This window comes from Aquarana catesbeiana, unplaced genomic scaffold, assembly GCF_042186555.1.
Source record: "Aquarana catesbeiana isolate 2022-GZ unplaced genomic scaffold, ASM4218655v1 unanchor225, whole genome shotgun sequence".
In the NCBI taxonomy this organism is placed as follows: Eukaryota; Metazoa; Chordata; class Amphibia; order Anura; family Ranidae; genus Aquarana; species Aquarana catesbeiana.
The window spans coordinates 229,259-246,595 of record NW_027362652.1 but is presented as its reverse complement, the minus strand read 5'-3'; the positions used below and the strand labels follow the sequence as shown (position 1 = coordinate 246,595).

The following is a 17,337-nucleotide window of genomic DNA, read 5'->3' as shown; positions in this document are numbered from 1 at the left end:
GGGATGGGAAGTTGGTCCACAAAGTCGTTGAATTCTAGCTGGTCAGTAGCATTCCTATCATCATATAGACTCCTGTAGTAGGTCTGAAATTCCTGAAAGACTGAGTTAGGGTTTTGAGTAAAAGTGCCGTCAGGGTTCCTGAGCTTGGGAACATGAGGAGGGGGGCGTTTAGGGGCTAGCCTCGTCGCGAAAAGTTTACCTGGTTTGTCCATTCGAGAATAAAATCTGGCCTGTGTCTAGCGCAATTGTTTTTCTGCCTTTGTAGTAAGACAAACATTTAATTCCAAGAGAGCAGCCTCAATCCAATTAGGTAAGTCCAGCTGGGGGTTACGTTTGTGCTCTTTGAGCAGGGCGGCCAGGTTGTCCTCTTTTTGTTCCAACAAAGAATTATAGTGTCTCTTGTACCTAGCAGCCGTCTGAATCAGGATATCCCTGATCGTGGCCTTGTGAGCAGCCCAAGTGCACATTGGAGGGTTATGTGCAGAATCATTCAGGGGGGAAGTACTCCTTTGATGCAATTTTGATGTCAATGCAAGTGGCTGGGTTGCTAAGATGGGATTCATTTAGGTGCCAGGTACAGGAGACCATAGAACTTTATAACTAAGAGAGGAGGACCACTACCGGTGAATGGGCAGACCAGGGGGTCTCCAAGATCTTAGAAGATATGCAAAGAGGTAAGGACTTGGCCGGTGTGAAGACATGGTCTATCCGCGAGTATGTCAAGTGGACGTGGGAGTAGTAAGTATAGTCTTACGTTACGGTTTGTAGCTTTGAATTCCCTCCAGATGTCCACCAAGTCATTGTCATGTAGTAATTTTGCAAATTTAGTGCTCAGTTTTGTGGGCTTTAAAAAATTTGGGACCACAGAGGACGTGTCTTATATAAAGAGGAGTCCAGGGTGATATTAGAATCCCTACCCTTTTAAGAGTGTGCCCTCAAAGAGGGGGTACAGTTGCTGAAGTAGATTTTGAAAAAAGGATAACTGATCCTTGTTTGGGGCATAGTAGGTAAGAAGTATCACTAAAGTGTCTTCCAGGTCCCCTTTAACAAAAATAAAATGGCCGTCTGGGTCAGTGATTATCTGTGAGGGAGAGAATGCTAGGCTCCTCACAACCCCCCCCCCCCCATCTTGTCTGGTGCGTTTGCGAAAAAAAGTATGGGTAATGTTTGTGGATGTAGTTGGGTTTATAAAAGGATGAGAAGTGGGTTTCTTGGAGGAACACTATCTCGGCCCCCACCATATGGAAATAGTTGAAAGTCTTACGGCACTTTACTGGCGAATTAAGGCCCTGAACATTGTGTGATAGAAGCTTTATTGGCTTGTGTGTGTGTGTGGACTACCCATGGCGTGTAGTGGGGTGAAGATCTCTTACCTCTCCATTCAGGGCAATACCGATTGTGCGAACCCTTGGATGACGATCGTTGAGGATATCCGGATGAAACACAGAAAGTTGAGAGAAAAAGTAAATGTGTAAGAGAAAAATATTAGGTACCCATAGGAGGTCAAGGACCTGAGAGAAGGACCAACAGGAGAGAACCATAGTACAAAACATATATAGTAATATCAAACACTTTCCAAAATTAAAGACAATTGATTTGTCCAAAATATCAAATGAGCAACAAAAGGTTGCAGGCCTCAAATAGGGGCCTAAGACTAACAAGGCCGCCGCCTCCCAGATACGTATACGGGAGAGAAAGGTGTTGGAGTTGGGGTGAGGCGCCTGACTCACCGACCCGACCTGACTATCAGCTCTAATATCAATGTTGAACAAATGTTTATCAAGTGGTAAAGTTCATAGTTGCGTCCATAACAAGCCTAAAAATAAAAATGCTGTGAAAAAGATAATAAGTAGGAACACAGTCATCTGCACATGCATCTGTGGTATTCTGCGGCCCTCTAGTGGAGGGCGCATGAACAGCAACTTTGTAAAAATTGGAACTGAAACTGTCTATGGTCCTTGAAACATTACCAAACAGGAAAAACAAAGGAAAACCCATAGGAGCTAAAGTATGTTCAACAATCATGTTCGAGGAACCCAGGAAAGAGGTAACTGAGAAAAATTCTCAGAAGAAGGAACTGATGATGTCTTCTCAGTGAATTTTCAAGGCGGTCTGGACTAGCGACATGTAGGGCTCCTAGTGCTTCTGGCAGATTGCCACAAAAGATGAAACTGGACGATCTCTGCCGCTTTGGCCTCGTCCAGATGTAGAATAACTGTGGGAGCCTGGTGATGCTGGAGGCGAGGAGGAGATTAAGCCCTGGTGTTTAAGCAATGCTTCGCCATCGAGAAGGTGGAAAACGAATATGACTTGCCTTTGTAAGGGAATGTAAGGCGGAATGGAAACGACCAGCGGTATCTAATGGCCTCCTGCTATACAGGTTGGAGCAGAGGTTTGAAGGACCTGCGTTTTTGAACAGTAGTAGTGGAGATGTCCGCAAATATTTGCACTTCATGGCCCAGCATCTGGATGGAAGGTAACTCGCAAGCTTTTTGCATGACATTCTCTTTCAACTTGAAAAAGTAAAAAGTGAGGTTTCATGATAATGTCCCTAGGGGGGCCCTCAGGGCACAGAGGCCTGAGTGCTCTGTGAGTGTGGTCCAGCTCCAGTTTGTGAGCAGGGACTTCCAGGAGCAACGATGTTAGCAGTGCAGTGGTGGCCTCCTGGGCATCTGTTATAGATTCTGAAAGCCCACGTATGCAGACGTATGTATCTGCGAGACCTATTCTCCAAGTCATCAAATTGCCGGATTCAACCAGCGGAATCACAGCCTCCTGCGGCCGCCCCAAGGTCTATTTAGGCTTCCCTTTTCCCATAGGTGTACTGCCAAGAAGTAGATTGAGGGCCGCGAGGGGTTTGCAGAGTTCCTGGGCCCCCAGATTGGCAGGATGCAGCTAAATTGTGTCGGGTTGAGGCGGAGCATCCACCATCAGCAGCTGCAAACCTGGTAAACAACTACAAGAAACATCTTACCTCTGTACTTGCCAACAACGATTTCTCCACCAAGTAATAAGTCATGTTTTGCTTGGCCATCAAATACTTATTTTACTCACTGAACTGTATCATGTGTTTTTTCTGGATTTTTGGTTGATAGGTGTATTTTAAATGATAGAGACAGACTATGATAAAAGTTATAGACTCTTCATTTCTTTGTAAGAGGAAAAACTTACAAAATCTGCAGGGGATCAAATATTTATTTTCCCCACTGTACAGGGGGTAAAATGTATTGTATTCTGGCTCCTGTATTTGATAGTCTAAATGTGATTAGCACCTCTCTACTCATGAAATGGTAAGGCTTTCAGATAAAGGCTTGTTATTACATAGATTTATGTATCAGTCTTTGTGTATTGTGTGTAGATTTTTGAAAAATTTATTTAAAAGGGGCCATTTGCAGGTCAAGTAACCCAGGCTATCATTATAGATCAGCCGAAATGTCTTTACGATATAAATTAGCCCAGTGTAAGAGATTTTATTGCTTGCCAAGCAGTGCTGGGACAAAGTCATCCAGCGCCCAGGGCAAAGAAGCCAAACTGTGCCCCTCCTCCCCCTTCATTATATGTGAGCTTAGAGGATGCTACCCCCAGCAGTCTGCTTGTCAAAATGCCTTATATCAGAATGAGCTCACTGGTGCCTCCATCCATACAGTGACCCGCTGCGCCCAGGGCAGCTGTCCCCCCTGCCCACCCATTGTCCTGGCCCTGCTGCCAGGTATTCTAAATGGAATTAAATAACGTGTGTTCTGGAGCGTGATAAAACTTGAATGTTTGTTACACATTTACGATGTGCCAATCCCAGTTCTCTGGGTTCAGTGTGATTATATAAGTGCTGATAAGACTTTGTAGATTTACTCCTCACAGATGACATTAGAATTATTATTATACAGGATTTATATAGCGCTACCAGTTTGCACAGAGCTTTACAACATGAGTGCAGACAGTACAGTTACAATACACTTCAATGCAAGAGGAATCAGAGGGCCCTGCTCGTTAGAGCTTACAATCTAAGAGGGAGGGTCAATTGATACAAAAGGTAATAACTGTGGGGTATGAGCTGATGGATAAAATAAAAGTACAGTTGTTAGGTGGAGGCTGGATAGGCTTCTCTGAGGAGATGAGTTTTCAGGGGTTGTCTAAAAGTGGACAGAATAGGAGATAGTCAGAAAGATTGGGGGAGTTCTATTGGATGGCAATAGGGAGTTCAATAGGATGGGAGAGGCTTGGGAGAAGTCCTTGTGGTGAGTATGGGAGGAGGTGATAAGGGAGCCAGAGAGCAGGAGATGAGAAGAGGACGATTTGGTTAGTTTTTGACACCAAGTTAGTGATGTAGCTGGGGACCAAGTTGTGCATGTCTTTGTAAGTTTTTGTTAGTATTTTGAATTGAGGTTGTTGGGTGACCAGAAGCCAGTGGAGGGATTGGCAGAGAGGGGTAGCAGACACAGAGTGGTTGGTAAGGTGGATGAGTCTGGCAGCAGCTTTCATGATGGACTGAAGGGGGGATAACCTGTTTAGAGGTAATCCAATGAGAAGGGAGTTGCAGTATTCAAGGCAGGAGATAACCAGGGAGTGAATTAGGAGCTTTATGGTGTCATTGGTTAAGAAGGAGCATATTTTGGAGATGTTGCGGGGGTTGAGGCAGCAAGCTTTGGTCAGCGATTGGATGTGAGGCCAAAAGGAGAGTTCAGGCTCCAGGATTACACCTAGCACTCTTGCATGGGGTAACCGGTTGATGGTTTTGTCTTTGATTTTGACAGAGAAGTCAGGGTAAGAGAGGCATGTGGGTGAGGAAATATTACAGGCTCGGTTTTAGAGTTTTGAAGAAGTGGTGTGACATCCAGGCTGATATGTCTGTCGGTATATCAGTGACACACGAGGAGACTGATGGAGTGGGCTGAGGGGTATAGAGATAGATTTGGGTGTCATCAGCGTAGAAATGGTATATCAACTGACCCACGGAGGATGCATAGGTTGAGAATAGGAGAGGTCCAAAAACAGAACCTTGGGGGATCCTGCCAGAGAAAAGAAGAGGAGGAAGTAAAATTGTGAGCTGAGGCTAATCAACTACTAAATGACTGCAGTGTTCTGTTCCAGATATCCTGTCTGATTAGTTGTTCAGAGATTTAGCTACTGACAACTGTAAAGGTTCTACTTAATAAGATTTATGGTGCTGCATCCCTGTCTGGAACTTATGATACTGCTAGGAAAATTAAATGGTATTCATGGAGGTTTACAAAAAGGCTGACTTCTACTTGCAACTAACTTGTATTGCACACAGGTGAATTAATACAGGATAAAAGGTTCCTATTCTGTTTCTGACTCAGTTTTGGGGTGCCCTAACCTCAAACACATTACTGAGACAGGAACATGTTTGGTGTCAGTCATGTTGCTACCTTGCAAATAGCCTTGATTGATGCCACCCGAAACATGGGCACACTGTATTTCGTATGAGTAGTCACCCTTTTTGTTGCAAGAACAGTTAACCATAGAGGTCTGGTTGACTTCTTTGATGATCCTTGAGCCCGGTTTCACACCTATTACGAATTAGATGTGCGTTTCTCCGCATCTAATTCGCATAGCAGGAGAATGACTGGCTCCCTAAGGAGCCGGTTCACATATCTCCGGGGCGGCTGCGGAGCGCACTACACAGAAACGCTGTGCGTCTTTGGCTCCGTTTCAGGGTCAAATTCAGGCATAGAATCGGCCCTGATTCGTCCCTGAAACGGGGTACAGGGACACACAGCGCTCCTGTGCAATCCGCAGCCCGTTATAGTGTGAACCCGGGCTTACCAAAGTATTCTCAGGAAAGTCTGCTTGACCCATTTCTTCCAGTAGGTATCATGGACAGTTCTGATTTTCTTGACTTCACCATAGCCTGAAGATAAGCGTTCAGAACTCTGTCAACATTGAGTGGAAGATTTTGGCCATCCCCTGGTTAGCACTTCCGCCTGGCAGCACTAAGGTCGTTGCTTCAAATCCCAACCACGGCACTGCCTGCCTGGAGTTTGCATTTTTCACCCTGTGCCTGCGTGGGTTTCCTCCCACACTCCAAAGATATGCTGGTAGGTTACTTGGCTCTGGTCTAAATTGGCCCTAGTATGTATATGTATGAACGTGGGTTAGGGACCTTAGATTGTAAGCTCCTTGAGGGTAGGCACTGATGTGAATGTATAATATGTATGTAAAGTACTGCGTAAATTGTTGGCGCTAAATAAGTACCTGTAATAAATAATCTCCTGTTTAGATGATTGTTAGTAAAGCTTACCATTCACTGGGTGATTATGCGCTCAGCAGGTGGCTCCACTCTCTTTGACAAAAAGTAATTGTTCATATGGCATTTGTCAAAGGAGACTGCTGGGCAACTTTTGGCTGAACAGCAGCTATAGCAAATCGGATGTAGCCGCTGTTTGGGTATTCTGAAAACCGCTGCAGGCGGCTGCCTGAATACGGTATCTCAGCAGGGGGATTTGTCCACCCACACTATTTATCGTGAATGAAGAAGTCGGTTTAATTTCTTTAGTTCAGTCTCCAATCTAAGAGGCGTTGAAGTCCCAGTGACCCTGTGTCATCAATCCTTGACAGTAAATTAGGTCTGACTCATTTAAAGTGGTTGTAAAGCCACTATGTGATGTTAATGCAATCACCTCAGTTAGATAACAACATGTGTCTTAGTGTCTCTGCTTTATAAAAAAAAAAAAAAAAAAATGCTGATTTGTACCTTATATCTGAGCGCCGCTCGGTGCTCACGTGACTCCTCGGCTCTCTGCTCTTCCCGTCTGACAGATACAGCGGGAGGGGCCGAGAATCTTCTGCTGACATCAGCCGGGAGGAGGGGAGGAGAGAGCCAAGGAGTCACGTGAGCAACCGAGCGGCGCTCTGATATAGATATAGGTACAAATCAGCATATTTTGTTTTAAAGCACAGACACTAAGACACATGTTGTTATCTAACTGAGGTACATTGCATTAACATCACATTGTTTTGAAGCAGCAGGGAGAAAAGCAGAGCAGCGCTAGTGAGAGCTGACAGGCAGGGAGGGGAGCTGCAGATAGCATCTCCGAAGCATTAAAAACACATAAAAAAGGCATGCTGAAGTGGTAGGCGTTTTAATATCTGTTAAAGTCAAAAGCAAGTGTAAATGAGCACTTGGTGCAAAAAGAATGGCAATTCCACCACGGTATGCTGGTCTTCATGGGGTGGATAATGAAAATCTGTTGTTTCAAAGATCTGCTGTACCACTGTTGTAAAAACCTCTGTTGGAAGGGTCACACATGCCATTGAGACCATTTGACCATAGGGATTGTACATGGTAGCTGTCAGTGTGCTGATGAGGGCCACTGTGTTGCAGAAATATGCCCCTAAGTAGAGGCACAAGGGGCAGATAAAATAAGCCCCAAAGAGGACATTTTAAGGCAGACACTGTACCAGGCAAAGAAGCAACACAGGCACAGGGAGAGAGGCAAACAAGACTCGGGTAACATATCGTGAAGCATGTAGTAGGCAGGATCATAGTCCAACCTTTCCCTCTCCTCCTGCACCTTTCCTTCACCGCTCAAGCATGCACTGGTTACCCCCATACTTAAAAACCCTCACTAGACCCCACCTGTTTGAATAAGACCCATCTCCCTGCTTCCATTTGCCTCCAAGCTCATCGGACGCCTTGTCCATGACCAAATGAGTCGCTACCTTACGGACAACAATCATCTCGACCCCCTACAGTCCGGCTTCTGTCCACAACATTCCACTGAAACTGCCCTACTAAAACTCACCAATGACCTACTAACTGTTAAAAACAATGGTCATTACTCCATACTCATACTCAAATGCCGCGTACACACATCGGAATTTTGGTCGGAAAAAGATATGATGGCTTTTCCGACGGGATTCCGCTCAAGCTTACCTTGCATACACACGGACACACAAAAGTTCGCTGAACTTTCGACCGCCAAGAACGCGGTGACGTACAACACTACGACGAGCCAAGAAAATAAAGTTCAATGCTTCCGAGCATGCGTCAAATTGTTTCCGAGCATGCGTAGGAATTTCGTGCGTCGGAATTGCTACAGACGATCACATTTTTGATCACATTTTCAGATAGGAACCAAAAAATTGGGAATGTGCTCTCAATCTTTTGCTGGCTGGAATTCAGCCAGCAAAAGTCCGATGGAGCATACACACGGTCGCATTTTCCGACCAAAAGTTCTCATCGGTCTTTTGCTGGCTGAACTTCTGATCATGTGTATGGGGCATTAGACCTCTCTGCTGCCTTGGACACAGTTGACCACAGCAAATTACACTCCCTTGGCCTCTGTGATTCCGCTTTATCCTGGTTCTCCTCCTACCTATCTCAGCGCACTTTCAGTGTCACTTACAACTCCATCTCCTCCGCTCCTCTTTCTCTCTCTGTTGGGGTACCCCAAGGCTCCGTCCTTGGGCCCCTCCTAGTCTCACTCTATACCTCTTCCTTGGGCCAGTTGATAACCTCCCATGGCTTCCAATACCACCTCTACGCCGATGACACCCAGATATATCTCTCCACTCCTCAACTCACCCCCTCGATCTCCTTACTGATCTCAAACTTACTGAATGACATATCGGTATGGATGTCACACCACTTTCTCAAACTCAATCTTTCTAAAACTGAGCTTGTTATATTTCCTCCTTCCCACCCCCCCCCCCCCATGACTTTACCATTAAGATCAACTGCACAACCCTTGGTCCCTCCACACATGCCAGGGTGCTGGGTGTAATCCTTGACTCTGACCTCTCCTTCAGCCCCCATATCCAATCACTGGCTAAATCCTGCCGCCTTAACGTCCGCAACATCTCCAGAATTCGACCCTTCCTGACTAATGACACCACAAAGCAACTTATTCACTCCTTGATTATTTCCCGCCTTGACTACTGCAACTCTCTCCTTAATGGCCTACCCTTACACAGGCTATCCCCCCTTCAGTCTATTATGAATGCTGCCGCTAGACCAATACACCTCACTAATCGATCTGTGACTGCCACCCCTCTCTGCCAATCTCTTCACCGGCTTCCCCTACCCCACCGTATAAAATTCAAAATGCTAACCATAACATACAAGGCCATCCAAAACATCACCCCCATCTACATCACCAACCTCATCTGCAGATATCTCCCAGATCGTCCCCTCCGCTCCTCCCAGGACCTCCTGCTCTCTAGCTCCCTTGTTAGCTCCTCCCATGCTCGCCTTCAGGACTTCTCCAGAGCCTCTCCCATCCTCTGGAATTCCCTGCCCCCATATATCCGATCAGCCCCTAACCTGTCCACCTTTAGGAGATCCCTGAAAACTCACTTATTCAGGGAATTCTATCCCACACCTACCTAACAACTGTCCCCAGCCACCCCCATCAAATCATTCTCTGCATCTATTACCTTTTGTACCACCACCCCCTCCCTTTAGAATGTAAGCTCTACGAGCCGGGCCCTCCCGTCCCTTCTGTATTGAACTGTAATTGTGTTGTCCCCCCTCTACATTGTAAAGCGCTGCGTAAACTGTTGGCGCTATATAAATCATGTATGATAATAATAATATTATAATAATAGTCCATGCAAGATGCTTAATCCAATGAAGGATACCCCGGCAGTAAAACATTTTCCACACTCAAAATGGAAATATAGTTATTTGTCTGTGTAAGATCTTTGATGTACAGTATAACAAAGTCTAATTTCCATCTATAGCCTTTTTCACATTCAGAACAACTTTGATGTATACAAGAAATAATTTCTGTGAAAAAACATTTCCCGCACCCAGGACAGGAAACCGGCTTCTGCCTGTGTGGAACCTCTGATGTGTGTGAAGATGGGACACCTGTGGAAAACTATTTTCCCTCACTCAGGATAGGAATGTGGCTTCTTGCATGCGGGAGATCTTTGATGTTTGGCAAGGTTTGATTTCCTTGAAAAACATTTCCCGCACTCTAGACAGGAATACGGCTTCTCCCCCGTGTGGGACCGCTGATGTATGTAAAGATAGGAGGCCTGTGAAAAACATTTCCCGCACTCAGGGCAGGAATAAGGTCTCTCTCTCGTGTGAGATTTTTGATGTCGAACAAGGACTGATTTCTGTGAAAAACAATTCCCGCATTCAGGACAGGAATATGGCTTCTCCCCCGTGTGAATCCTCTGATGGGTGAAAAGACTCCACTTCTCTGAAAAACATTTCCCACACTCAGAGCAACAATGGGGCTTTTCCCCCGTGTGAGATCTCTGATGTTTAACAAGGTCTGATTTCTGTTTAAAACATTTCCCGCACTCAGGACAGGAAGATAGCGTTTTCCCTTTGTGAAACACCTGATGTCTGTAAAGATGGGACAATTGAGAATAACATTTCCCACACTCAGGACAAGAGTACGGCTTCTCCCTTGTGTGAATTCTTTGATGTCTGTGAAGACTGGACTTCACAGAAAAACTTTTACCGCATTCAGGACAGGAATACGGCCTTTTCCCCTCGTGAGACCTCTGATGTACGAAAAGATGGGATTTCTGTGAAAAATATTTCCCGCACTCAGAACAGAAAAACGGCTTCTCTCCTGTGTGCATCCTCTGATGTCTATAAAGTATGGATTTCTCTGAAAAACGTTTCCCGCATTCAGAGCAGGTATAAGAGTTTTCCTCTGTGTGAATCTTCTGATGTCTGTAAAGTCTGCACTTCTCTGAAAAACATTTCCCGCACTCAGCGCAGGAATAGGCCTTCTCCCCTTTGCAAATCCTCTGATGTCTGGAAAAATTGGACTTCTCTGCAAAAAAATTTCCGCACTCAGAGCAGAAATACGGCTTTTCTCCTGTGTGTGATCTTTGATGTACAATAAGTCTTGATTTCCATGTAAAACATTTCCCACACTCAGAACAGGAATGAAGCTTCTCACCCCTGTGAGATCTCTGATGAATAGTAAGACTTAATTCAAAGCTAAAACTTTCCCCACATTCAGGACAGGAAAATTTCTTCTCCCCCTGAATTCCGGCATCATCCCTCACAGTACGAGGTTGCTCAGACTCAGAGGGATTTGATGGTCTCTCCACACTGTGAAGTCCACCATCCATAGCCCAGTTCATTGTCTTTTCTCCAGCACAATCTCTTGTGATGTCCTCATCTTCCATTTTAGAGCTTAGAGATAAAGTGAGACGATCCTTTGAGGGTTCCTCAATGGCGTGTCCTGGGAAATAGAAAAACATGATCAATAGATATACGAGGGTGAGTTCACTTAAATCAAGATAACATCTGAATCAGGTGGATTTTAGTGAGTAGATGTTCTCTGTGGATGTCCCAACCAGCTGTGACTTTCCCTCTTCAGTAAGAGGTCCTTTGTTCCTCCTCCCAGATCACTTCTACATTTACACAGCCTTGTCAGAAGAGCAGGAACCAATGAGGACTAGGAGGTGCATGCTCTTCACCCAACCACAAGCCTAGGCACCGGGTCATGTGATCTCTGATAATGAAGAGGTTCAAAGTTCAGAATTGAAGAGCTGTTGGCCTAGAACAAGTGACCATAGGCCCGGGCTTCTGGTGGCAAGCAGCACTGCAGGGTGTTTGGAGAAGTGTTTTCTATTATATTGAGTATTGAGCTCAAAGAAGTGAGACCAGACTTAAAAAAAATGGTACTTGGAACTAGGATTGAAAAACACAAACTTCATACTGCCAGCCGAACCCCAACATCTGCATAAACAGGGATGAGAATGTGAATGAGTAGGCGTTCTGTCCCACCTAGTCATATTTTTTCTGTGCTGTATTGAACTGCATCTTGTTACTATTGTTTGATGTATGCCAACAGTGGTGGTCTAGGGCCACTACAGTTTGGTTACAGATGTGATTTGGTATCACTCTCCGTCCTCCCCTCCCGGATAGTGTTAGTTTGTTCAATCCCAGCTAGAGCTTCTTAGTTTCTTCCATTAGTGTTAGTCCTGCTCAGCGACAGGGCTTAGGAAATTCATTGTCTTTTAAAACTTCTAAGAACTGGAAAAACATCCTCGGTTACTGCAATTAGATGAAGCGAAATTGTGCTGGATTCAACTTCTATGTCTTATTGAAGAGTTAAGCTGCCTGTGGATGGCACCAAGTCAATAAGTGACCATACTCTGGAGGACAGACTTGGCCTAAGGAGGTATTTGAATGCATAAAGCTGAAATTTGGAACAGACCAGTGGGGGGTTTTAGGTACTCCTTAGTCATTCACATTGAGGGGCGGGATCTGAGGGCGCCCAAATATTTAAAGGGGCCTTCCAGGTTCTGATGAGCCTCTGCCTACAGAACCCTGCAGGTCGGTTGAAGGGGAAGAGACCCTTGTCCCCATCAACACAGGGATAAAGTTCTGTGCCAGGGGTCGCCCAGGCAATTTCCTATGTTGAGGGCATGTAGCCTGGTCTGGTTAAGGAGGGGAAGGGGGACCAATGTTCTCCTCCCCTACTCTATTCCTCTCCTACCAGGCTGCATGCTTGGATAAGGGCCTGGTATGTATTTTTAAGAGGAAACCTTTTTTCTTGTATGGCGATCCCCATAAAGATCTATACCAGACCCTCATCTAAGGTCATAAGGGTCTAGTATAGATGAAGGGAATCCCTGGACGTTTGTATACAAAAATAACTAAGTGGTCAGGAGCTGTCATTTACCGGCAAAATAACAGCTTCAGCTTCGGAATGTTTATGACTATTGACTATGACTATTTTCTTACTTCTTGCTATAAAACATATCCAATAAAAAAGAAAAAGTAAAAAAAAAAAAAAAAAAAAATTACATTTCTTCATCAATTTAGGCCAATATGTATTCTGCTACATATTTTTGGTAGAAAAAATCTCAATTAGAGTATATTGATTGGTTTACGCAAAAGTTATAGCGGCTACAAACTATGGGATATATTTATTGCATGTTTATTTATTTCATTTTTTTTTTTTACTAGCAATGACTGCGATCAGCGACTTTTGGCTGCGATATTGCAGCGGATAAATCAGATAAATCAGACACCTGACACTTTTTTTGGAACCAGTGATACTAATACAGTGATCAGTGCTAAAAATATGCACTGTCACTGTACTAATGACACTGGCTGGGAAGGGGTTAACATCAGGGGCGATAAAAGGGTTAAATGTGTTTCTAGGGAGTGCTTGCTAACTGTATGTGTGGAGGGGGGGGGGGGGGGTGTGGGATGTGCTTGTACTGTGGGAAGGCGGGGATCCATGTTTCTAGAAGTACCACAAGATCACTGCTTTCCCTTATTACAGAATGGTGATCTGCCTTGTTTACATTATTCTGCCTCGAACGATTGGCGGGTCCCGGCGGACATTGCGTCTGCTGGCCCAGCTGACTGGCCTCCGCTGTGTCCAATCACAGCGGCAGATCTCCGGCAGCGCGCCCCGACCCGGAAGTGCATAATGAGGTACCTGTACGTGATTCTGCGCACAGGAGCCGCTGCCCCGCAGTAAATGTATGTGGGACGGTCGGCAAGAGGTTAAACACAATTTTTTAAATTTGTAGATAACAGTTGTGTTATCGGCGTTTGTATACATCGTCATAACAATATTAATATTTCTATAATGCTTTCCCCCCATAGGAACCCCAAGCATTTACCAAATTAGTGTTGGGGTCATTGAAGAGATGGATTTGTCAGGTATTGCTATAAGCCGGGGTGAATAGATCTGTCTTGTGTCTGTTTTTAAGAAAACTCTCTCGTACAGATGTACCAATTCAAAGGCAGGTTAAGTGCCCCCCCCCCCCCCCCCCCCCAATCATGTTATTTAAAAGATTTTTGCTTTTCTTATATGTCACATAATAATATCACTGCCCCTTGCCCAATGGAATTAGAAAAAAAAAAAAATTCCCCCAGGGCAGTGCCCAGCCCACCATTTGTTTGACAATCCCTTGCCTATTAGCATAGAAAGTTACCATACCTAATTTTTCCTCTGGGGTTCGAATTCACCCCAAGTTTGACCAACCCGCCCTGAACCGGACATACATTCAGTCCATCACTATACATAAATCATGCTTGAATAAATAAATTGTCTGCAGCACAGAGAAAGGGGTTTATAAAAAAGATCTAATGTGCAGGACGAGTATTAGTACAGGTAGATGACTATTATCAATCTATGACATCACTTATCTTCCACCCTGCTCTGGACCAATCAGTGTGCAGTAACAAAGTAGAGATAACAGAAGAATATACACTTTTAAAATAAAAATTTAAGGAACGCTTTCAAAACACATCAGAAATTTCATTGTAGCAACTCAAAATGGTCCTCAGTAGTTTGTATGGCCCCCATGTGCTTGTATGTATGCCTGACAACATCGGGGGATGCTCCTAATGAGATAACAAATGGTGTCCTGGGGTATTTAATCCCAGATCTGGACCAGGGCATCACTGAGCTCCTGAACAGACACTGAGGTGGAACTTGGTGACGTCAGATGGACCGAAACATAATGTCCCAGAGGTGTTCTATTGGATTTAGGTCAGGCGAACGTGAGGGCCATTCAATGGTATCAATTCCTTCATCCTCCGGGAACTGGCTGCATACTCTCACCACATGAGGCCGGGGATTGTCGTGCACCAGGAGGAACCCAGGACCCACTGCACCAGCGTAGGGTCTGACAATGGGTCCAAGGATTTTATCCCGATACCCAATGGCAGTCAGGGTGCCATTGTCCAGCCTGTAGAGGTCTGTGTGCCCCTCCATGGATATGCTTCCCCAGACCATCACTGACCCACCACCAAACTGGTCATGCTGAACGATATCACAGGCAGAACGTTCTCCCTGGCTTCTCCAGACCCTTTCATGCCTGTCACATGTGTTCAGGGTGAACCAGCTCTCATCTGTGAAAAGCACGGGGCAACAGTGGTGGACCTGCCAATTCTGGTGTTCAATGGCAAATGCCAAACGAGCTCCACAGTGCCAGGCAGTGAGAACAGGGCCCACTAGAGGATGTCAGGCCCTCCTCAAGAAGTCTGTTTCTGATTGTTTGGTCAGAGACATTCACACCAGTGGCCTGCTGGAGGTCATTTTGTAGGGCTCTGGCAGTGCTCATGCTGTTCCATCCTTGCACAAAGGAGCAGATACCATTCCTGCTGATGGGTTAAGGACCTTCTATGGACTTGTCCAGCTCTCCTCAAGTAACTGCCTGTCTCCTGGAATCTCCTCTTAGCTCTTGAGACTGTGCTTGGAGACACAGCAAACCTTCTGGCAATGGCACATATTGATTTGCCATCCTGGAGGAGTTTGACTGCCTGTGCAACCTCTATAGGGTCCAGGTATCGCCTCATGCTACCAGTAATGACACTAACTCTAGCCAAATGCAAAACTAGTGAAAAACAGTCAGAAAAGATGAGTACTCTACCTGTAAAACCATTCCTGTTTTGGAGGTCGACTCATTGTTGCCCATCTAGTGCACCTGTTGTTAATTTCATTAACACCAAAGCAGCTGAAATTGATTAACAACCTCCTCTGAGCAGTGCATTGTGTCTCACCTGTGCTGATCTCTGTAGGAGTGTCCTCCACTCTGAATGTCCCCGTCATTCCAGCCTCCTCCGTATATTGCTGATCATCCCTCACATACATCTCTTCTACTTCACCCTCAACTTTCATGTTCATCAGATCTTCACCCTAAACCAACAGAATGGCAGAAAATAACATGGTCAACGATGCACACTCATAGCGACTCACTAACCAGGGCAAGGACTTTGGTGGAGGAGGAATGAGGAAAGAGCTTACTTTGAGCAAGTAAAACAGTTTAACCAAATAATAAAGTGCCACTTCCTTAGGATGGAAGGGATTATGACACAAAGAAGGCAAGACGATGACCTCATTCAAGTGAAAGTTCTGCAAACTTCAGCAGAAAAGACGACCAAGGCCAAAGTACCATCTTGTTCCTATGTAGCACCAAAAATGGTTGCTTACAAAAAAAAGGTCCTAGTTTGGTCACCCTGCATGCCGAAGTTACATATTTGGTAAGGTTGAATAAAGACACCAGTCTATCTAGTTCAACCTGTGTATGTGTTCATGTCGAAAATAACTTCCCATATCCCTGTATACTGTTATCACTAAGATGCACGTCCAAGAGTTTTTTTTAAAACTATCAATACTACTTGCTGACACCACTGATTGTGGAAGGGAGTTCCACATCCTTATCGTTCTGACAGTGCAAAACCCCCTACGCAGCTTAAAGTGGTTGTAAACCCCTTTCATGGAATTTGATCTAAACACATATATCTGTAGTGTTTGCTTGTCTCTCTCCAAAGCTCTAAGTGTCATTTCTCTCTGGTGCTTTGTTCCTCTGTCATCAGCAGAGTCGCATTAGAGATAACATGAGTTAAAAATTTGTGCCGGGGAGGGAGATAATCAGCTCTCACACAGTGTCAGTCCAGTCTCTCCACCCACCCCTATGTGCTGCTGAAAGATGAAGAAAAATTTTCGACCTGCACAAAGGGTGTAGAAAGACAGGATATACGTTATTTACATAAAACTTATGTAGGGAGATTTGTTTCATCTCTATATATCATCTGAGGCTATTCACTTCACTGGGTATATGTGAGGGTTTACAACCACTTTAAGGTTAAACTGCTTCTCCCCCAATTTCATTGAGTGGCCCCCGTGTCTTCTTACACTCCCTGAGACTGAATAGTTTTCTTCCTAAGCTGGGATCACCATTGAGGTATTTGTATATCTCTACGATATCTCTATGATATCTCCTCTCCAGGGAGAATAAGTTTAATGCATGTAGTCGTTCCTCGTAACTGTGCTCCTCCAGTCCCCTTATTAACTTTGTTGCCCTTCTCTGGACTTTCTTTAATTCCAGCGCATCCTTCCTGAGGATTGGTGACCAGAACTGAACGGAATACCACAGATGTGGCCGAACCAGAGTTTTATAAACTGGCAGGATTATAGTTTTATTTATTCCCTTTTTAATACATGCTAATAGTCTGCTTGCTGCAGCTTGACATTGCATGCTATTTCTGAGCCTGTCATCTACTAGAACCCCCAGATCTTTCTCTAACCTAGATTCCCCCAGAGGTTCTCCCTCTAGCAACTTACTTTCATTCAAAATTTTAGCCCCCAAAGGCATTACTTTACATTTTTCAACATTAAACCTCATTTGGTGTGAAGTTGTTGTCCTACTTAGTTTTGTATCATCAGCAAAACATTGAGATTGAGCTATTTATACCAACCTCTATAACATTTTTGAATAAATTAAACAGAATTGGTCCAAGGACATGGCCTTGAGGTACTCCATTCACCACTCCAGACTAGTCTGAGTACACGTTATTTATCACCAACCTTTGGACACACCCCTGTAACCAGTTTTCTATCCAAGAACAAACCCTATGGTCCATGCCTA

General features: G+C 44.8%; 1 protein-coding gene across 1 annotated transcript in view; it reads right to left on the bottom strand.

The window, feature by feature from the left end:
* LOC141121570 (uncharacterized) overlaps window positions 1-17,337 on the bottom strand; it is a 277,798-nt gene that overhangs the window by 130,242 nt on the left and 130,219 nt on the right. The window contains exon 10 of the mRNA XM_073611204.1: window positions 15,470-15,605. Within this exon, the coding sequence (XP_073467305.1) occupies window positions 15,470-15,605 (136 nt within the window). The remainder of the gene's footprint in view (window positions 1-15,469; window positions 15,606-17,337) is intronic.